Source organism: Danio aesculapii, chromosome 22, assembly GCF_903798145.1.
Source record: "Danio aesculapii chromosome 22, fDanAes4.1, whole genome shotgun sequence".
In the NCBI taxonomy this organism is placed as follows: domain Eukaryota; kingdom Metazoa; phylum Chordata; class Actinopteri; order Cypriniformes; family Danionidae; genus Danio; species Danio aesculapii.
In genome coordinates, this window is record NC_079456.1 from 21,622,229 (window position 1) to 21,644,947 (window position 22,719).

General features: G+C 39.4%; 1 protein-coding gene across 1 annotated transcript; it reads right to left on the reverse strand.

Annotated features, from left to right (window-relative positions):
- Positions 1-216: 216 nt before the first annotated feature.
- Positions 217-22,417, reverse strand: tmem59l (transmembrane protein 59-like). Its single transcript, XM_056447830.1, has 8 exons — positions 22,119-22,417; positions 17,441-17,546; positions 13,015-13,109; positions 12,771-12,923; positions 3,472-3,580; positions 3,143-3,257; positions 2,439-2,556; positions 217-1,843 (listed from the first exon to the last, which is right to left on the reverse strand). Exons 1-8 carry the CDS (start codon positions 22,281-22,283, stop codon positions 1,685-1,687), a joined length of 1,020 nt encoding a protein of 339 aa, XP_056303805.1. The 5' UTR covers positions 22,284-22,417; the 3' UTR covers positions 217-1,684.
- Positions 22,418-22,719: the final 302 nt, after the last annotated feature.

Consider the following 22,719-nt stretch of genomic DNA (forward strand, 5'->3'; position numbering starts at 1 on the left):
ATAGTTTTGGAAGCAGTTGAATTGCATTTGATAAAATTACCAATGACCATGATTTCAGCTTAAAACTTTTTGCATGTTCCACTAGTGAAAAAGTCACATACATTATGGATGGCCTAAATGACAGTAAATGTTAATCTTTGTGAGATCAATGTCCTTAACATTTCTGCAACTGATTTCAGAACAATCTGAACAGAAACTGGACCCACAGCAGCATAATTACAACATGAAAACACTTTATTTGTCTGATATTATGGAGTTTCTTTTGGGAAACCATTCAAAAGAAATAAATAAAAAGATATTACCGACTTGTATTTCATACAGTAACGATGAACCAGTAGATATTAAATGGCTTATAAGTAAGGAATCTCACCTCTTCTTAGTAATCTATGGTCATAATTACAATGCCTACAGAACATTAAGCAAAAACACAAAGATCACGAGCGTACAGCAGTTTGTTTCCAAAATAGATGGGACGATATATTCAATGTCTCATAGCGTACTAGCATGCACTGTGGCTGGGCTTAAATGGGGCGAATAGCAGCACAAGACAAATAGTGCCATGAAAGCTCCTCAATCCTAGAGTCTAGTTACAAAAAGATATTTGTCAAAGCCTGGTGGCTGGGCATTTAAAACCCGCCCCGAACTCCACCCACAATAAACCGGGCAGAGATGGAGAATATTTAAGGGGGAAACGGCATCGGAATAATACAACAATTCACATTCGGTCTGAACAGCAAGCATTTTCCTCTCTATAAAGGATTATGATTATGTAACATACAAATCAATTGGCTATCTAAACGAGAGCTAAAAGACTACAGGCGCTGCTTTATTCTTTTGAATAAATACATAAATAAATAATTCAATAAATACACATCATGCTTCCTTGACATGAATGCGAGTAGTTTAGGCAGGCTTAGTATGGACGCGTAATTATGCATATGGAAAAAAAGAATTCGCCTCAATACCTGCCTGTGTACAAAACAGCCGTTTTATTCTTTATTTAACTGTACAACTGAACAAAATCCAGCAAACTACCGCATTCACAATCTGTAAAGCAATTAAGAGTCCTTGTCAGTTTGATTACATATCAGTTCAAAGGATGCACTTGTGTTTTGTAAACGACGTTACGAAACCAGATCTTTCGCTAATTGGCTTCATTTAATTTTCCTGTTGCTCGTTTCACATCAAAAGCGAGAATCTACGAGTGCGACAGATCACCTTCAAAGCTTATATTGCGACGCTAATTAATAACAAGGAGGGGCGCTTTGAAAGCATTCATCGCCAAACTAAACGTTTCTCATAGTATTAAAGGCCCTAAAGCTTGACAAATAACCATTCTTTGAGGTTGTGGCGTGACTTAACATCTGAGCCCGTGTTTATACAGTGCATTTAGCGATAAGAAACATTGCGACGTTGCTCATGACGTTAACTAGTGTATGTATATATTATAGTCGAAAACGTGTTAGTACATTATGTGAACAAGCACCTATACTACAGTTCTTTCTGCGAATTCAGTGAGGAGACTAGTATTCAGACAGGACGTACGTTGTAACCGATATAATAAATGGCGTCATGCAGTTGTATTATTTTTATTTAGAAAAATGATGTCACTTCCTCTTAAATTGCGAGAAATAGCTCTGGAGATAAACCCTAGTCGTCAAAAGCGTCGACCTCTTCGGTGCTTTTAAAGAGATGTTTTGCTGAGGTCGACCTTGACTGGAAGTGGCCCCGCCTCCTTGCTCTCTTCTGATTGGCCGATTGTCATCGCGATCACTGGGGTCAGGTGGTAAGGGTTGACCTTTTGAGTGTCATCCATGAACTCTTTATCCCCGTTGATGCTGAGCTGTAAATACAACATTTGTTACCAACTGTTACGTTTTTCCTACACCCCATGATGCTTTGCGTAAATTGTTTTAAATAAAACTGGTACAATGAGGTGTCACAGTTCAACCATTGAATATTAAAAGAGATATATTTGCAAATTATATTTAGCAGACCATTAATAACACCAAAAACCTGAAACAAGTCATTCTGCAGTCATATTACTGATGTATATTGAAAATTACTGTACTTGAGGGAATACTAGAGAAAATTATCTGGAGGAACAAGGCACGGTGAACTCAAAAGAGCTTGTGATAATAATGTCATGTTAAATTATCTAATCATAACGTTGTATTCATAATTGCTAAAATTAAAGCTATATTTCTCGTATCTCTCACTCGGTTGGATAAGGATTATTTGTAACACATCCTTATCATATGAAGTGATTGGTTTTAGTTCTTTTGAATGGAATCTCCCCAAACAGGAAGTGCCACCCATAATATGAAAGGCAATATTCATGTGCGGAAATAGGTGGAAATTCAAGCTTGATATGCTGGATACTTGCTTTTCTTTTACTATGCGCTCCAGTGCCTCTGTTGAAATGAATGAATGGGTACCTGAGTCTTGATGTGCTGTTCGGGTGCCGTGACGAGACTGGCACAGCTCAGCCACAGCATCACCATGATGGACAGGAAGAGGCACGCAGCTAAAATCCAACGTGGCAGTCCTGAGCGCCTAGGGAACGAATTCAAAAAGAAGCTAAATATTTGGGTGTACACCATTAAACACTTTACAGATCATGTTAAAAGTGTATTATATATAAAAAGTCTAACATACATATACAGTTAAAGTCAGAATTATTAGCCCCCTTGAATTATTAGCACTCCTGTTTATTTTTTGTATATATATATATATATATATATATATATATATATATATATATATATATATATATATATATATATATATATATATATATATATACATACATACATATATATACATATATATATATATATATATATATATATATATATATATACATATATATACATATATATATATATATATATATATCAGGGGTTGCCACATGAACCGCTAACTATTTACATCCGCAACCCAGTACTGGGAAACACCCATACACTCTCGCATTCACATACACACTCATACACTACGGACAAAACCAAACTGTTGGCAAAATTCAACCAAAATAATATCTTCACATTATTTGTGTCCAGTTTAGTCAGTTGATCTGAACAGCCCATTAAGCCTGCATCAAACTAAACATGTAAACATCCAGATTAAAAAAAGCCTCTCTGACCTTGACATGCATCCCAGGAAGTCGTGCTCAGCAGCTGGGTCCTCGGCATGTTGGCTGGCGTTCTTTCCTTTCACCCCAGGTTTTGCTGCATTCCTCTCCCTATGTGACCGCCCACCTGGAAGGATGCAGAGGCAGCACTTTCAGCATGTGGACATTGATTTTATGACCCTCCAGCTCCGGACAAACCACAGCGGCACAGCACCGGATGTGTCGCAAATGAAAGTCAAAGCTCAAGCTCTGGTCCTTGGCTCCACTTAAATGAGCTTTCAGAGGGGGAAAAAAAACGAAAGCTGTCAGCAGCCATCTGGGGTGAAAGCGGTCACTCTTACCAGTATGTGGCCGCTGTGTGTGGGAGTTGATTTGAGGCCAGGGTTTGTCAACCACGTTGGAGCGCGGGGCTTGTAGCTCAGGCAAGGAGTACTCAATCTCTGGCTGGCTCTGGGAGAATCAACAAACACAACGTCAAGGGCAGGAAACAGCATTATGGGATTTACTCAGCAGAAAGGCTTCTGAATGAAATGGTTGGCTTTGTGACCGTTTTGTTGTGGCAAGGTTTTTCAACGCAATCAAGCACAGATTGGCACATAAAAACGCTGTGATATTTATACAGATGATGAATAGCACGGATAAATATGATGACACAGTAGGCACGTTTCAAAAATATAAGCAAAATCAAACTGCTTATGCAGCTTTTTCTTGCGCCTGTTTTTTTGAGCAGCTAGATTTAGCAGAAGCAGATTCCCCAGAGAAATTACTGATAAAAGTAATCCCTGAAACCAGGCTCATGTGATTACCTCAGTGAATCTGGTTGGTCACTGCCACAATTCCTGTTTATATGGTACAACTATATCAATGTTAGATCAATTTGAAATAGTTGGGGCCATCAAAATAGTGTTACATACAAATAGTCCTACATACACTGTTCTGACCAGAAACAGGAGGCAGGCACACTGACAAGAACACATGAAAAGTGTCATTTTTAGAGCTTTATTTAGCTAGCTGGACTCCTGATCCACACTCCCCTCAGGGTCACGGCACCAAGATAGCTTTGGTTCTATTTGCCCCATTCAGAGTAGGATTTGAACTTGTGTCTCTAACATAATAAACAGGCATGCAAACAAGGAAACTGAAGACTGCAGACTCTAAGTGTGCTTCTTAGGGCAGGGTAGTGAGGATTATAGCCACAGCTCATACTAACTGCTCTCCCTTCAACTGAACCCACAAAACCTCACCACTATTTAAGTCATGATGTCAATGTAAACCCACGGTTTTGCTCGCCTGCTCTAGTGGAATTAAAACCACCTCATCCAGAGCAGAATTTGAATATCTAGATGCTTGTGCATCTCATGGAGCCAGGGGAGTGAGGTTTACCCACACATTTCTTACCGGCTAGCTTCCATTACATAGTCATCTCCCATCCAATCCACAGCCCCTGTTACACCCCAGTTATATTCATGCCTCTCCAAATGGGATTCAAAAGGTCAGGGACTGGTGCACCTCTTGGGACAAGGGGAGTGGGGTTTACCCACACAGCCCTTACTAGCTAGCCTAGCCTCCATTAAGGACCTGATATATCGTTCTTTGAGGGCAAAAAGAATTTTGAAAAGGCTGAGTGACAGCCTTCTGACCTTCCTTCTGACAGCCCTGCACTGCAGTAGGCAGTGTTGTAAATGTGTCAAGCTAAACACAGAAACCATGGTGGTTGTAAAAGAAGAACAGTTTCATGAACATCTGTCAGTCTTTGCACAAAGTCGCACAACGTTGCTCAGTGGACGTGAGATACAAATCAATCTCACACCAAAGCAGAGTTCCAGAACACACTCACCAATTGCATAATCGTTGCTGATCAATGGAAGCTCAAAGGTCTTTTTTAGCCAGAACAAACTCCTCCAAAAGATCGAACTGTTTCAAACTGCTGAAACAAACTTAAGGCAAACTTCTTTTGGATGCATTTGGTTAAAAATGGCGTAATTTCAGCTCATACATTGATTTCATTTAAAGTATACCAGACCCTTAACACTCACCTCCCTAAATCACACTCTCATCCAGGACTTGGCATTAATGTTACTCTTCAATTTTACTAACCCAACTCTGAGTGAAATTCTAACCTTTAGCCACTGGTGTCATTTTTGAGGCCAGGGGAATGAGATTTACTCCCATAGCTCTTACTAGCTGGTCTCCATTACACCAACACTTGGTAAATGCATGGCGTGAAGGATAAATCAATATTCCAGTTCACTTGACACCATCAATATTACTTAAAAGCTATTGTCAGCTTCTTCCAGTGTCGAGAAACCACCAGGAACACCAAGTCAACAGAGTCTCTCTTTCCATTCTCAATTATACGGCAAGCCAAGCTGGTCAAACTGAGCACCAGACGCCAACTCTGATGAGAGCGAGGGGACTACTTGACTTGAATAAGATCTTTTAAGAGGCCACTTTCAAATGGGATGTGATTTGAAATCTGTCTCATTAGTCTACGACTGGATGTGTCCCTTTCTGGCCCTCCATCTTGCACTGTATGTGTAAATTAGTATGTTTTTTTAGACCATGTTTCTTTAGTACCCCCTTGAGATCTTATTAAAGTGAGATTTCTGCTCTCTTCCACTGAATTCTTCTAAAACGGGCTCAGCAGAGCGGACCTATGAGATAACCTCTCCAGGGAGGCTCAAATGAACCTCCAAAATGACCACGGAGACGCAAGCACACATGGTTTTTCATGTAAGAGCTGCAGTAGATGAGAGCGCAAGGAACTGTGGGGAGTGTTATGTCATCTCTATATTCTAATAGTCTATAACTGGAGGCAGATTGGGTACATAGGGATTGAATGTTTTACATATGTATAACTGACTGGTGTGTCTAATCTTAATTTCTAATGATTAAAGGAACAGCATGGAGAAAATGAAAATCCTGTCATCGTGTACTCATCCTTTTGCTCTTGTAAATCCATGACTTTATATTTCAGAAAGAAAATCTGAAGTCTGTTTTCTGTGCTCTTTTTACGCAATTACAGTGAATCTCAGCAATTACTGGGGATGAAATGTTCAGGCTTCAAAAGCGGTGTAAGTATTATAAAGTTGAACTGAATCCATTAGATTCTTGAATGGATTATTAAGGGGTTTGTTTCCAGAACTATGGCATAACGTACAACATGATTATAATGGTATGATGGTCATTGTAAAAATGAAATGTAGTTCTTTGTAGTAACTTATAACTTAAATAAGTCATATTTGCAGTTTGAATTATATATATATAGGGTGCGTCTCAATCAGGACCCAGGATTGTGGATCAGTAGGTTGTGTACATGAATTCGGGTACTGGTGAGGAACGTGATGAGCTTGGTTCACTACACATTGGGAGTCCTTGTTGTACAACATTAAAACTAGAAGTTATAATCGACAGCAGAAGTAATATTATTGAGAAATGAATTATTATTATAATTTTTCTATAATTTTTTCAGTGTTTTCATCTTTACGGGATATGACAGTAGAGAGTGTTCACAGGAAAGCGTGTGGAGCAGAGAGAGGGGAAGGATCGGCATAGGACCACGAGGCGGGAATCAAACTCGGGTCGCCTTGAGCACCGGAGTGCATGTTGGAGCACTAACCACTACGCCATTGGCGCCGATGAGAATTCAATTCATATACCAGCAACATTTCAACCATTAAGCAAGTATAAATATTTGCTAAACTGTCTAGATATGTCCATTCATGTTAAATATAAATAAATAACAGATTGTTTTGAATTGTGGGACTTTTCAGTGTGCAAACATTTTGCTGTAAAGGAAGAATTTTGAGGCACATAAAATGGCTGACACCCTGATCAGTGCCCTTACTGCAAGGGAGTTGATTGAGAGGTCCACCATCTTGGAGAGGTCAACATCATCACTCACAGTAAAATCTATATACATTTGTTTTTTTGCCGGGTAGCACAGATATTTAAATTCCCCCCAAAAAGGCTTCACAGAGGAAAGAATGTCACATGGATTTTTAACAACTTGAAGGTGAGTACACATTTTTCATTTTAGCAAGAACTAATTCTTTACATAAACAGACATGAAGTCATAAAACGCAACATAGTATGGGCAATTTAGCTCTGCAGCGAGCTCAAGTCTCGCTGTTGTGTTAATTGAAAGGGATGCTGTCAAAAATATTGGTTCCAGATGTCCGCGAGGGATGAGAATCAAAGGGGGAAAAATGAACATCTGAGGAAGTTAATGTTGACTGGCCACAGACCAATGGAATCTTGCCATTAGTGAAAGCGGTCTGATGTGCATCTGTCACGCATTACCGCAGAACTCGCCAAAGGTGATCAATGCAGACTGCCAAGAAGACGAGTCCGAGATTGTTGACTTCATAGTAAACAATCCCATTTCCCTTAATAGGAATTTGCCTGCTTTCTCCAAACTCGTCTTTTCGCATGTAGCGGTTGTCCGCATTGAACTAGTCCTGAATTTAAACAAAATGGCCGACCTCCTTACAAACAAAAATCCATTGCAACAATCAGTGGCTATTCAGCGCCCGAGTCATGTTTACCCTTCAGCTAGGAGGAAGTAGTCTGATTACCTCTGAGGGACTCATCAAAAACCCAGGACAGAACGGACAAACATTAGGTCCAGACGGCTGTGTAACCAATGTCAAATGTCGGCCTGGTACTGATGTGAAACTAGGCTACAGATCATAGCAATAAACTGGGGGATGGGAGTATTTGTACATGTTTTTTTTATTTTAATAAATGTATTTTAATAATTATCTAGGGTACAGAGAGTGAACGGAGGCAATCTGTAAACGTTAAAATAGTCGCAAGATGTGAACAATTGCCTTGTTTCCATCTGGCGTCTCTTTTGTGTTTGATTTTGTTACTCTTTCATGCTCAACAATCACTTTTGCAGTAGTTTATGATTCACTATTGAATAAGCAAGCCATGTTACACGGCTAAAAAGTGAAACTAAATGAAAAGGATGTGTATGCCAATTACAATTTTTGCTTTGTCACAACATGTCCCATAACAATCCCACGGCTGGTCAGTAGGAAGTGAGTTGGTGGTCCTGTTGTCCTTGATTGTACACTCATCAGTGGCGGATTTAGGCATGCCCTAGTAAAAATCATATGTGCCTCAGTATGCTTTGAGATTCTATTTATTTTATGAAAGTGTATTAATCCCAAGAGTGGTAGGCTAATCCTAGAATAAAGATGTTAGGGGCCATTCATATTTGGCGTCTGTTGTAAGCGCAAGTTTGTTTTTCTCTATGTGCAACAAAACAACGCTGGTGCAAGCAAACGGACACATGCGCACAGAAAATCATTCCCGCGCACCTCACACATGCTGCTCCTGATCCCAGTGTGAATCCCAGTTGTTTACATGCACGCTGATAAAATATGCACCACTCAGGCTCATACTTTATGACACGAGGTGTCGGCACGCAGCGAGTTTTGCTTGATGACAAAACTGAAGTTTATATAATATGATGATGATCTTATTTTGACTAAGCATGGCTATGAAGCAGAAAGTAGGGATAAAGAATCAGGGAAGACTACATTAGTTCTCGGCCTTGAGTCGATTCCAAGATGAACAGATAAGTCTTTAAAACATATTTTTTTCGTATTTTATAGAATTGTCAAAATTAATATTCATGCCAAAGATTTCTCAAGTGATCTTTGCATATCACTCCTGTTTTGTCTTTACATTGTTTTCCAGTTACATTTAGGATTGATTTCTTTCTTTATTTAGAATAATAATTGTATAACAACAACAGTAATAAAAAAATAACAATAATTTTATTTATATTAAATATTTATATAGGGTGGTTCGCCCAGGGTGCTATTCAAGTTAGAACCGCCACTGATACTCATGGTCTAAACCAGGGGTGGGCAAACTCGGTCCTGGAGGGCCGGTGTCCTGCACAGTTTATCTCCAACTCTAATCACACACATCTGCTGATAGATTTCTAGTGATCTTGCAGATACTGATTAGCTTGTTCAGGTGTGTTTGATTAGTGTTGGAGCTAAACTGTGCAGGACACCGGCCCTCCAGGACTGAATTTGCCCACCCCTGGTCTAAACTGTTTATAAATGTAAAAAAAAAAGTGTTTTAGTGTTCTTTTCATCAGTCGAGAGCTATTTTTAAAACTATACCCTAATTGTTAGTCATCATAAACTGACAAACTTGCATAAATCAGAGAATTAATGCTATACCAAGAGAGCTATTTAGTTAAAGCTATTAGCAAAAGTGCTATTACTGGAAATAGCTAAACACTACGACCTAAGTACGATTACTACTTTAAATAGCAAAATGCTATTACTATTAGCAAAAAAGCTATTGCTTTAAATAGCAAAATGCCACTACTATTAGCAAAGCTGCTATCACATTAAATATCGAAGCGTGGGCGCTCGTGCGCAGACCATGAAGTAGTCTTTGAGCTCCTCTCTAGTCATGCAATATTAGGAATTTTTTTGTAGGTAAATTACTATTAATCCACTTCATAACCAATAGTAGCTTCTTTGAAAGGTATTTAACGTCAGGTGTTCCGAGCTCGCTGTGAAATTTACTGTAAGTTGAAAATTCGTTATTTTGTGGATTCTTCTGAAAATGCTGTCTAAAACAAGTGGCAACTGTTGAGGAGGCAAATCCAGGTGACTCTTTCTCACAAGAAAATGTAAATTCGATTTTTTAAACGATCGGTTCCCAGGGTGTTGATCTAAAAAAGCTGATTGTGGACAAGATGACTGCTTTAACTTTTCACCTAAATGCTTTAGACGCCACACTGGTAATTTACAAATGGAACAGGCTGGCATCAAACTAAATATGGTGGAGGTGGAAGGGGCTCTGAATGAACGGATTTACGACTTTGAGAGGTTGAAAAAGTGTGTGAAGATTTTGCCAAACTGAATGACCTGGAAGGATGGTCCCATAGACTGAACCTCAGATTCATCAGAATAGGCGAAGGTGAAGAGCGGAGGCACCCCTCTGTGTTCATTTCAGACCTGATTACAGCGATCTTTGGTAGAGACAATTTTTAAAAGCACTAATATTATTAGCAAAACCACTATAAATAGTAAACTGTAAATAGTTGCTTCTATAAGCTAAAATTATTTGGTTGAAATGTTGCTCTACGGTGCAATTTAGATGTTGAATTAGAAACTTTATCTACTTTTATATTTATAATGAAAAGTTCTGGAGCAGTTTTTTAGTCCAGGAACTTCAAGCATCATTCAAAGTTGGTTCATAAAGAATTTTACATTTGGGTTATGGCTATACGACTTGGTTTTGACTTGATTTTTTTCCCTCCACTGTGAATCTTAAGGGAAATTTGTGTAGGAAGCACTTGAGGAAGCCTTTTTTTTTGAAGTTCAGGAATTCCCTCTAGGCATCTCTTCGAAGACTAGTTTCATTAGTCCCTCACAAAAATCAAACAGATTATAACATAAATCACATTCACGGAGGAAACTTCTAAAATCCAACACACACAGTCAAGTCTGAAGTTCAGCTTTTCATGCAGTGCTTTTTTACTACAGTAGTGCAGTGGCTTCACGTAAAAGTGAAAACAGCATCATCTGGGCCAAAGGCACACCACAGCAGGTCTGTTGAAAAACAAGCTGTTTTCCTTTCTCTGTTTAGACGCCCAAGGCAAAAAGCCCATCATTAGTGCTCCACTTCCCCCAGAAAATGAGTCTCGAAGTTCTAGTTCCATATGCTTGATTTAGCGCGATGCTACTGCTAAACCCTGGCTTTCTGCAGTCTCAGCTCCATGTTAGTTCTTCACTTGGGCTGGCCGTATTCCAGCTGACCACTAAATACTGACTAAAGGCCTGCCGCAGGATGGCTGTGGAAGCTTTCTTGCCTCTTCCCCTGTCAAGGCCGTTAAACACAGATTCATCATGGCTAGGACTAAACTGAGATATCACTGAGTGAAACGTGCTGATGTTTTACACAGCTTTCTTTATTTGCATTACAACTTTGTGGCCGTCTAATGATTGCAGTTGGTTTAAACACAGCAGGATCTCACAAAAACATGGATAAAGTTGGATGACCTCCTGGGAGAATAAGGTTTCTGATTGAACATCACTGGCTGTGCTTTGAAGAAGAACTGCGCTCATATGATCCCAATAGTGCTGCGTTGAGATGTGACCGCAACTTTCGTAAAGCATACCAGATCTTGAAACCAAGAGCATATGAGAGCTGAATCTTCCACAGCAGTGGTTCTCAACCAAAGGGTTGCGACCCAAAAATGAGTCACGGGTTTGATCTGATAGGGAAAAACAATGCTAAATGCAAATAATAAAATTTAAAACATTTGAAATGAAGGGGAAAATGAGTCCCATATATTTTGGTTGCAGACATTACAGGCTGAGTGGCTTTTTAAAACTGACATTTTGGAGCATAATATGAAGATATTTTCTAAATTTACTACTGTAATTACATCAAAACTCAACTTTCGATTAGTAAAACCAAAAGACTATAGAATACACAAGACTTGTCATTCATATAGTTTTAAATGGGGAAAAGTGTAACGGTCAATATGGCGAATGAAGCCCCACATACTAGTACAGAACCCAATCATCGATCGCTATAGACTGACGTTTCTGCATGGGAAAAGCTCAGACCAGGCGACTTAAAAACAAAACGTTTTTTGGTTTTGTAATCTGTATGAAACGAACGTGAGGTACAGTCCGTCCTGTCAAACGCACATCACATGACAGCAACTACTCAAATTTGTAAACAAAGAATTGCTGTTATTTATGGAGGAGATTCGCCATCAAGACTAAGTTGTGGATTACTTCGAAAGACCAATGTGATTAGACGATTGCTATCCAGAGCATGATAATGTTTAACACGACCATTAATGAAGTTGGTGTCATGATCTTGTTTCTTTAGAGTGCGTATGCGCATTAGCTCGGGCAACCTGAAAAAATGCCAATTTTGTTGGACATTTAGAAATGAAACTTATGTGACAGTTGTTGTTTAATCTTATTGTTGATTCCAAATATGTTATGTAATCATAAGCTTGGCAAACAGTTTTGGAGAATTTGATGTTTCTGAGATGAATCTGAGAGGTGTTTCCTTAAAAGGCACTTTGGTAATACGCATTGCTAAGAACCAAATTTGTTTACTTTAAAATGGCAATAATGTCAATATTTACATATTTTTGAACCCTTGTTTTCGTAAAAAGCATATTTATTGCTCTTTCATATAATTTCAAAATCACAATTTCCAAAAATTGACAACAACAAAAATTGTTCTGTGGTCCAAAACCACGTATTATCAATTATATTAATAAAAGTGGTGAATATAATCAAAAATATAACTAAAATGTAACAAAAATGCAAGTTAATTAATAAAAAAAAGCCATTTCAGCTGTTTCTTTTTTCAAGTGAAACTTAATTTCAAAATACTGAAAATGTATTTATCATCAATTTCCAAAAACCTATTTTAAACAATAACACTGTGAAAAAAAATCACCTTGCTAAATAAAGTAGTACTTAAACATTCCCTAACTGAAAATAAAATAGAAATATTATGCAAAGGCAAACCAATTAATTTTCTGGACATTTTTGTTACATAAACCAATCCAATGTAACCAGCTGAAATCACAGCATAACTCTTAAAGCTGAAATTCCAAAGGACAAACCTGAAACACAACAACCTTCCCATCGTCGGCCTGCAAGTAGAAGGTCCAGGTGGAAGAAATAAAGCTCTGGGCAGAGCTGACGATGTCATTGCACCAACTAGACACGGCCTCCATTACAGAGATGGGCTTGGGACGGTTGGTCAGAGCCTTGAGCTGCGGATCAAACCCAAAGCAATTTGAAGGAGTTTGATAGAGATGTCAAAACACCAGCGCAACCCCCATAGGAAGCAACCGAGAGTTGTACCTTTCTCCGTTTGATCTCCGGCTCAGCGGGCTGGCTGGCACACCCCGTGCTGCACGCCTCCTGCTCCAGCAGTTTACTGTAGGCCTCCTGGCAGGCTGCAAACACACACAGAAACCATACCTGTCAGGCGGCTCCATCTCCATTCAGCCCTCCCCACGGTCAAGCAGCCATCAATATCAACAAACATCTGAGCAGCACCAGAAAGCGCAGGATTGATTTTCAATAAAACAGCTTCCCTCATGCCTAGCAGCTTCCCACAGACAGCTCTGTTTGCCACTAGCACACAATACCATCTCTGGATCAAAATGAGCACTTTCAGCCCGTCTGCGCACTCGATAGCATATGTCCTCGGGCTAGGCCAACTTCATTCAGAAACATTAGCGTTGTCAAATGTTCATAAACGCATTTCGACAGATCCAAAAGATACTGTTTTTCCGTGCTTTAAATTTGTAGGATGCCGGATCGATTTGATTTAGTGGTTCTGCGTTGAAGTTCTCCTAGGAAATTTGTGCTTGTATATGCTGAAGTTGTAACTCATTCATTCATTTTGCTTCGGCTTTGTCTCTTATATATCAGGGGTCGCCACATCGTAATGAACCATTTCAGCATATGTTTTACAGCGGATGCCCTTCCAGCTGCAACACCCATACACTTTCACATTCACACACACACAGTCGTACACTATGGCCAATTTAGTTCATCCAATTCACATATAGCCCATGTCTTTGGACTGTGGGGGAAACTGGAGCGCCTAGAGGAAACATGCAAACTCCACTCAAAAAAGCCAACTAGCCCAGCCGGGGCTCAAACCAGCAACCTTCTTGCTGTTAGGCAACAGTGCCAACCCTTAGTTCACCCAAAACTGCATCTCATTCGAATCCCTTCAAACATCGTCAGAACTCAAATTAAGATATTTTAGATGAATTCTGAGAGCTCTTTAATCCCGCATAGACAGAAAAAGTCCCGAGACGTGCAAAGCCAAGAAAAGAAACCAAAAACATTGTCATAACATCACGTGACTTCAATGGTTCAACTGCAATCATACAAAGCTTCACCAAGTGTCCACAGAGTATAAACTGTAAAAATGACTTGCTTTACCAATGTTTTCTCTTCCTCATTACGGAGGACATATTGCCATTAGATTTAGCAGTGCAACACGCAAGGGTCGCATTGCTCGTAGTAAACATGCTCCCAGATTTTACACAAACGATAAAAGGCAAACAAAGCAAAGTTTGTTTTTTTTGGTGAACAAGTGTTCTTGGAGCTTCACATGGTTTCAGTTGTACCACTAAAGTAAGTTTGGTTTCCTTATCTAGACTTTAAACCTCTCGTGACAAGATCTCGTTGCCGTCTGTGAAGAATGAGAGAGCTCTTGGATTTAGGCATGGGCCGGTAGAAGATTCTGACGGTATGACATCCTTAAATAAAAATATCACAGTTTCATTGTATTGGTATTACAGATATAAAATATGCTTTTTTTTAATGTCTGGGTAAACAACAATTTTTTTCCCCTTTAAAAACAATATATTTATTTTTAAAACATTTAAAATATTTTTGAGCATTAAACATGTCAGGCTAAATAATGAAAATGAATCATAGACTTCTGCTGTCTTCATTATTTTCAAAAACGGAGATGTCTTCACAATTTAAAACAGCATCTTTGGACATATTTTCTGCTGGAGATAATGTTGTCCTAAAAAACAAAACAAAAAAGTAAATAAAAAAATCTTACACATACCTTAGGAATGGTATAGCAGAAAATTTTAACGGTTTTAAAACCTTGAAATTTCCAAACCGCGGTATACCTTGAAAACAGTTATCGTCCCATGCCTACTTGGATTTTATCTAAAATATCTTAATTTGTGTTCCCATGATTAAGGAATCCTTCAAGGTGTGGCCACATTTATCACTGTTAGGCAAGTTTTATTGTGTTTAATCAATTGGAAATTGGATAAAGGTTAAAGATGTCCAACAGATTTTGGGGAGTTCAAGTTGTTCAAAAAGATTCGCCACAGTGACCTACAGAAATCTGCTTCATTTGAAAGTGAAACTTAGCCCACTAACTTTTATTAACATCCTAAATATGTGTTGAAGTTACAAAGCTATTTGGTATTGTGTTCAAGAGATTTCGGTCAGAACCAGGAACTTACTGTCAAAACTTAGTCAAACTTACTGTCCTGCAGAGTTTAGCTCTCACCCCTATTAAACACACCTCAACCAGCTTATTAAGGTATTCAGACTCACTAACTTCTAGACAAGTGCATTGGAGTTGCATAATATTCACCTTGCAGGAGCAGGATTAGGCACCCCTGACTTAAGATGCGCTTTCATTTACCATTGTTTGGCAAGTTTTCTTTTATCCAGTCAAATAATAATTTTAATAGGAATCTACAGTATATGACTGAATTCTTTAGTAAGACTTGGTTTGGCATCAATAGTTACACTTTGACAATGACAAATGTTTTTTTTTGCCCATCAAAATTAGAACTGGCAATACAATATTTCAGTCACAAGAAAACAAAAAAACTGAACTGAATGTGTGATTAAATTTGCTATTGGATGGTCATTCCAGTGATTTCAATGATAATTGAGACAATTTGAGATCCTGCATGAGGGCGAAAGATTTCCTCTGCAGAAATTGTGTAATAGCTTCTGTATGGGATATGCTTCAAACACTGGTACACTATTGGTAAGAAATGATGGATAAATTTTTGCTAATGTGAGAGATTTCATTCCCAGTAACAAAGGGGGTGTGTAGTTACATGTACAGTTGCCAAATCTTCTTGGGTCCTATCCATTCATTCATATTAGAACTTATATGACTGGAAATTTTGAGTGAAAGTGAAAAATTTCCACACAAAGATGTTTGCGTTGCCGAACAGGAATCTGATTGGCTCATCATTTCTGTATAGGTGGTGTTTTAATGCTTGTTCTAATGTTGTCACGATACTGGAATTCGGTACCAGTCGGTACTGAAATTTAAAAACGTCCATTTCCCGCTAATATTTGAGCGACATTGAGAACGTCCTTAAACAGTGCTGATTTGCCGTTGTGTTCACATGTTCAGCAGAAATGACTATGATTGGCCGTAAAGGTCACCAAACTCACCGCTGTTTACACAGTGTAACCACAGAAACAGGGACACTGAAGCATTTTAAAGCCGCGATTCATCAGCGGATTGCTCATATGTCCGCTTAGACAAACCAGCTGATCAACGTGACTTTGGAATGCTCCAGTGTGCCGGTCTCTGTGGTTACACTCAGTAAACAGTGGTGAGTTTGGTGAAATGATAACCTTTATGGCCAATCATAGTCATTTCTGTTGAGCATGTGAACACAATGGCAAATCAATGCTGTTTAAGAATGTGCTCCACAGCGATCAAATGTTCGCGGGAAACGGACGCTTTTAAAATTTCAGTATCGATTGGTACTGAATTCCAGTATCGTGACAACCCTAGCTTGTGACAAAAGATACTGGATCTTACAAAACAAAATACCACTAAACTTTCACTATTTTGACTTTCACTTATTTAAATACAAATTATTATCAGTGCTGGCAAATAACAAACTAATCAGAACTTCAATTTGTAGTTTAGCTCTACAAACCCCTACTGAAATTACTTATAAGACCAACTCTTTCAATTAAAATAATGTCAAACTTGCACTGGAAAATTTGTATTTATATATACAAAAGCATTCCATTTCCAGGTCTTAATTCAGGGTGTAGATTTAAACGCTCCAAGTCATCACAGTTAAAAAATGTAAGATGTAGTTAAAGAGCAGGTCATATGTTATTTTGAAGTGTCTTAATATTATGCTAGTCTCCTCCAACAGGTTTAAATTGATATAAGTTACAAGAAAACATTGTAATTTTCCTCCGAATATGCGTTTAATACTAGAATTAGAATGCGTTTAAAATATTAGAATTTTGCAATGACTTACAAACGATTCATTTGAATCAATTACTTAAGTTCTGTAAATCACTACCCCCTTCCATAAGCAAACTCTGCTTTGATTGGTCAGGTTGCAAAGTCTGTTTTGATTGGTCTCTCTGTATCTATTCTGTGTCGAAACTGAAACCATATTAGAATGTTCATATATCACAGACAGGCTGGGATTATGCAGATTTACTACAACGATTGCTTTGAAAGAGTAGAAGTATCGAAGATTCATACAAAACACACCAAATTAGAACAACTCATTATTGAATCGTGATTGAGAGTGACTCTTTCTTTTGAGACACAACATCTTCACTTTTTATCCACTTTTTTTTGATTATCAACTTTGCAGATTGTTTACATTGAAGGACAGCTACGTTACAAACTGCAAATAACCTATTTTCCGAAAACCCATATGACCTGCTTTTTAAGTTACTAACATTGTTTAGTTGGTTAGCTTCTTTCTAAAACTGTTCAGATAGGCCGTACCTCCCTGGCACTCTTCCTTGCTGGTATTGATGCCTGTATTTCCGTTAACAAACTGGCAGATGGAGTAGAGCCGGCAGCCGCGGTGACAGGCATTCATGATGGAGTCCTGTAAGAACAAGGTAAACAACTCTTTTGTACAGTAATGCATGTAACTATCACTTGTTTTTATCCACAGGGTAGTTGTGGCTACATGTAGGTGCTGTCAAAGTATATTTTATGCAACATCCAATTTAAGATCCTTAAAAGATGTGCCATGCCCACGATTTTCTGAATGTCACATCAGAATTGAAGACTGATTGTGGGTTGACAACAGAAAACTGGTTGATGTTCATTGAAAGATTGAAGACAAAAAGAGGAGATTCAATCCTGGGTACGGTCGACACATGACCTTTATGTTTATTGAATTCAGCTGACAGTGCAGCGACCTTCAGGTTTTTTATTTCCAGAATTAACAGGAAGTAGAACATGTATATACATACATATGTTTACATTTAGCCAATTTAAAGCAGAAAAATATTAATTATTACAGCTGTGACGATTCTGCATCGATTGTGAGATTTTCAAAATGCATCATTATTCCCTCTTGAATTGATTCTGAGTTTCGTTTTAACAACAAAGGGCACTCTACGCTAGTTTTCAACAGCAGAGGGCACTCTAGGCTAGTTCTTAAAAGCAGAAGCCACTCTAGGCTAGTTACTCTAGGCTAGTTTGTGACAGCAGAGGGCATTCTATGCTAGTTTTTAACAACAGATGGCACTCTAGGCTAGTTTTTGACAGCAAAGGGCACTCTAGGCTAGTTTAACAACAAAGGGCACTCTAGGCTAGGTACTCTAGGCTAGTTATTAACAGCAGAGGGCACTCTATGAGAGACACTGCTTGCTGCAGAGCCAGTGAGCTCCAGCAAGGGGGAGCTTGAGCTCTCGCTCCTCCTCCTATACGCTGTTTTAATGCGTATACCCACCCTACCCTTAACCCCAACCCCCAGTGACATCACTCGTAGAAGTAGTGCAAGGAAGGAGGGGCTGGAGCTCAAGCTCCCCCTTGCTGGAGCTCAGCTCTGCCCAAGTGGCTCTGCAGTGAGCAACACTTGGTTTTAATGCGTACACCCACCCCACCCCTAACCCCAACCCCCAGTGACATCACTGGTAGAAGTGCAAGGAAGGAGGAGCTAGAGCTCAAGCTCTCCCTTGCAGAGGGAACTCTAGGCTAATTCTTAAAAGCAGAGGCTCTCTAGGCTAGTTACTCTAGGCTAGTTTTTAACAACAGAGGGCACACTAGGCTAGTTTTTAACAGCAGAAGGCTAGTTTTTTTGTTTTTTACCAGCAGAGGCCACTCTAGGCTAGTTACTCTAGGCTAGTTTAACAACAGAGGTCACTCTAGGCTAGTTTGTAACAGCAGAGGTGGGCACTCTAGGCTAGTTTTTAACAACAGAGCACACTCTAGGCTAGTTTTTAACAGCAGAGCCCACTCTAGGCTAGTTTTTTAACAGCAGAGGGTACTCTAGGCTAGTTTTTAACAGCAGAGGGTACTCTAGGCTAGTTTTTAACAGCAGAGGGTACTCTAGGCTAGTTTTTAACAGCAGAGTGCACTCTAGGCTAGTTTTTAACAGCAGAGGGTACTCTAGGCTAGTTTTTAACAGCAGAGCGTACTTTAGGCTAGTTTTTAACAGCAGAGCGCACTCTAGGGTAGTTTTTAACAACAGAGAGCACTCTAGGCTAGTTTTTAACAGCAGAGCGCACTCTAGGCTAGTTTTTTAACAACCGAGGGTACACTAGGCTAGTTTGTAACAGCAGAGGGTACTCTAGGCTAGTTTTTTAACAACAGAGGGATACTCTAGGCTAGTTTTTAACAGCAGAGCCCACTCTAGGCTAGTTTTTTAACAACAGAGGGATACTCTAGGCTAGTTTTTAACTGCAGAGGGTACTCTAGGCTAGTTTTTAACAGCAGAGCGCACTCTAGGCTAGTTTTTAACAGCAGAGCGCACTCTAGGCTAGTTTTTAACAGCAGAGCGCACTCTAGGCTAGTTTTTAACAGCAGAGCGCACTCTAGGCTAGTTTTTAACAGCAGAGCGCACTCTAGGCTAGTTTTTAACAGCAGAGCGCACTCTAATCTAGTTTTTAACAGCAGAGTGCACTCTAGGCTAGTTTTTAACAGCAGAGCGCACTCTAGGCTAGTTTTTTAACAACCGAGGGTACTCTAGGCTAGTTTGTAACAGCAGAGGGTACTCTAGGCTAGTTTGTAACAGCAGAGGGTACTCTAGGCTAGTTTGTAACAGCAGAGGGTACTCTAGGCTAGTTTTTAACAGCAGAGCCCACTCTAGGCTAGTTTAACAACAGAGGGATACTCTAGGCTAGTTTTTAACAGCAGAGGGTACTCTAGGCTAGTTTTTAACAGCAGAGCGTACTCTAGGCTAGTTTTTAACAGCAGAGCGCACTCTAGGGTAGTTTTTAACAACAGAGTGCACTCTAGGCTAGTTTTTAAGAGCAGAGCGCACTCTAAGCTAGTTTACAACAGAGGGCACGGCTAGTTCTCTAGGCTAGTTTGTAACAACAGAGGGCACTCTAGGCTAGTTCCTAACAGAGGGCACTCTAGGCTAGTTCCTAACAGAGGGCGCCATAGGCAAGTTTTTAACAACAGAGTCTACTCTAAACCTCTTTTTAACTGTGCATGACACTCTAGGGTAGGTTAGTTTTTAAAGCAAAGACACTCAGGGTTAGTTTTCAACAGAATATTTCTTTCTAACATTGAGTTTTTAACAGCAAAGGGCACTCTAGGCTACATTTTAAACAGTAGATGGCGCTCTAGTTTTTAACCTTACACACAAATAAGAAAGAGCGCTAGTGTGTTCATTTGACTGAGTCATGCAAGTCGATTACCGAATGGGGATGATCACACGCATGGTGAGAGGAAGGCTTTCCTCTCTTCACTCATTGACGAGGGCTTTAGTATTGTGTTCATAGCTGATGTGATGCGCACAAGAGTTTATAAAGCTTGCGCGCTGCTGTTTCCTTGCGCGAAGCAAACGTGCCAGCAATCGCAACTTGTGCGATCAGTTCTCTTTGAAATAGACTGGACAAAAACTTGATGCTTGTGCACCCACAGTCCGGCTGCTTTCAAGAGCTTAAGATTCTTTTTTTTTTAAAATGTCTTTTTGTAAGCAGCAGCAGTTGCCGTTTTCGCTTTAACCAGTCTTTAAATAGATTATTAATAGGCGTAATGTTAACTGTGCGCATGTGATCAATCTTTCATTGTCGCATATGGTATTTTTCACCTGCATTCTTTAGCTTAGTTATTTATTTTTTATGGCTTAATTATTATCCTACATTACAATACTGTGCATAGTGTTAGATAAATGACAATAGTTATTTTTAAAATATCATTTAAAAAAAAAGAAAGGCTTTGTTGAATAAAAAGTGCACGTATACAGCTATACTTAGCTTGTTTTTTTAATTAGTTAAAATATGTAGCTAAGAAATAAATAGATTTTGTTTGTTTATTTTTGGTGTGGTCAGAGAAAAATTTGGTAAATCCTTAAGGTTGTGAAAAGTCTTGTAAAATAAGAACTAATTGCAATGCAACACTGAAACCACAACCCATTTGCTCATGGTCATTGAGCAAAGCCATACACAACACACAAAAAAAATTAAATGAATGAGGAGGACATAACACAAAATTAAGTAATTTATTTTTTTAAGCATGCCAAAGTCAAATTTATGCATACAGAATATATTTTCCTAACAACAAAATTGTGGCTAGTGAAAAAGCAGAGTGGCTAGTAAGGTTGGAAAACTACTAGCCACAGTGGCTGTGATTAAAAAAGTTAATGTCAAGCCCTGGTGTCAACGGTTACCAAAATTATCTTCTTTTGTGTTTAACAGAGAAAATAAACTCAAAGGTTTGGACCCACTTGAGGGCGAGTAAAAAGCGAATACATGTTCATGTTTTGATTGAACTATCCCTTTAAAATCAATTTCCATCCTAACAAATGAACCACCACTTGTGCTAAGTGATGCAGACTGTAGACAATAATGATTTGTCATCAAATATTTTTTAAAAGGAGCGGTTCCTTCCCATTATACAAAAGCTAAACGTTTGTAGCTTAAAAACGCAAATATCAACCCACGTCTTTCTTTGGGGTTTAAGGGCCAGCATCAAACAATAGAGACGCGCTCCCGAGCTTCAGCGCGTGCTTCTCCGCTTTGCGCATTTGGAATTTAGAACGTTCGATGCAGCTTCCACACATTCGAATGACAGAACGTCCAGACAGCCTCGGTGTCTACATATCGACCGTTAACATTCATGCGTCATAAAGCATCATTCTCGGCCTGTTCTTGCTGAACACAAACTAACGTTAACACGCGCTGCCAAGAAACTGGGACACAGGAATCGATGAATCGATTAAGAAATTGGCTCGGGGTGCTGCCAAATAATGCTCCCATCTTAGCGCAGTGTCTTTGCGCAGAACGCTTTTGTGTCAAAAATGCACGTTTGTTTGGATCTCGCACTTCATTTTTTCAATTGCAGAACGACTTTATTCATTCCCTCGTTTATTCATCTGCAAATGGCTGCGGCTGTGATGAACATCTAGTATGCAAACCCCTATTTTTTTAACGCATATATCTTTTTCTCCACAGGCCGTTACAATATACTGCAGAAGCATCTGGTACGTGGCACTTACTTTGGCGGGGCTTTTGTTTTTGATGGACATCTGGCATTGCTTTTTGCAGTAATTGATATCGCCCAGTTGGTTGTCAAACAGATCAGATGATGCCGCCGCCAACGCCACCAGAATCAGAGAGACGAGTGCGGGAACTCCGCGCACCCTGCCGCCGAACTGGAGCATCTTGTTTCCGCAGGATTCGGTGCACTGGCGCGTCTGCGGGGTTCGGTGCTTCTCGACCTGTTCCTGCCGCTGCTGCTGCTTCGGTTCGGGCTCTATCAGCCTCGGTGATCTCGTGCCTTTGATGCGCCGTGTCGTCACTCCTCACATCATCACGCACGCGCTGCGCGTCTCCGTACAGTGCATTGCATTGCAGTAAGTCATGTGCACTGAAAAAATGCTGCTTACGGGGGAAAAAGCAATCTAACCGTGTTTCATTTCTACCACACTGCAGCTCTAATGAGGATGAATATAATGGTTTAATCTGAGACGATAAGCAATGAAGACAAATCAATCAAAGTAGGATTGAATATGAAAATATTTCACCCCAAAATAACTTGTGATTCCACTGAAGTGTCCTCGTTCTTTTTAGCAAATAAATGAAGAGTTTAAATGCAAA

Excerpts from the sequence above, each read along its gene's own strand:
- tmem59l (XM_056447830.1), bottom strand. The coding sequence starts at position 22,283 with ATGCTCCAGTTCGGCGGCAGGGTGCGCGGAGTTCCCGCACTCGTCTCT. Across the intron at positions 3,581-12,770 it reads GGAAGGTTGTTGTGTTTCAG|AGCCAGCCAGAGATTGAGTA; the intron begins GTTTGTCCTTTG and ends TGATTCTCCCAG. Across the intron at positions 3,258-3,471 it reads CACACAGCGGCCACATACTG|GTGGGCGGTCACATAGGGAG; the intron begins GTAAGAGTGACC and ends GCATCCTTCCAG.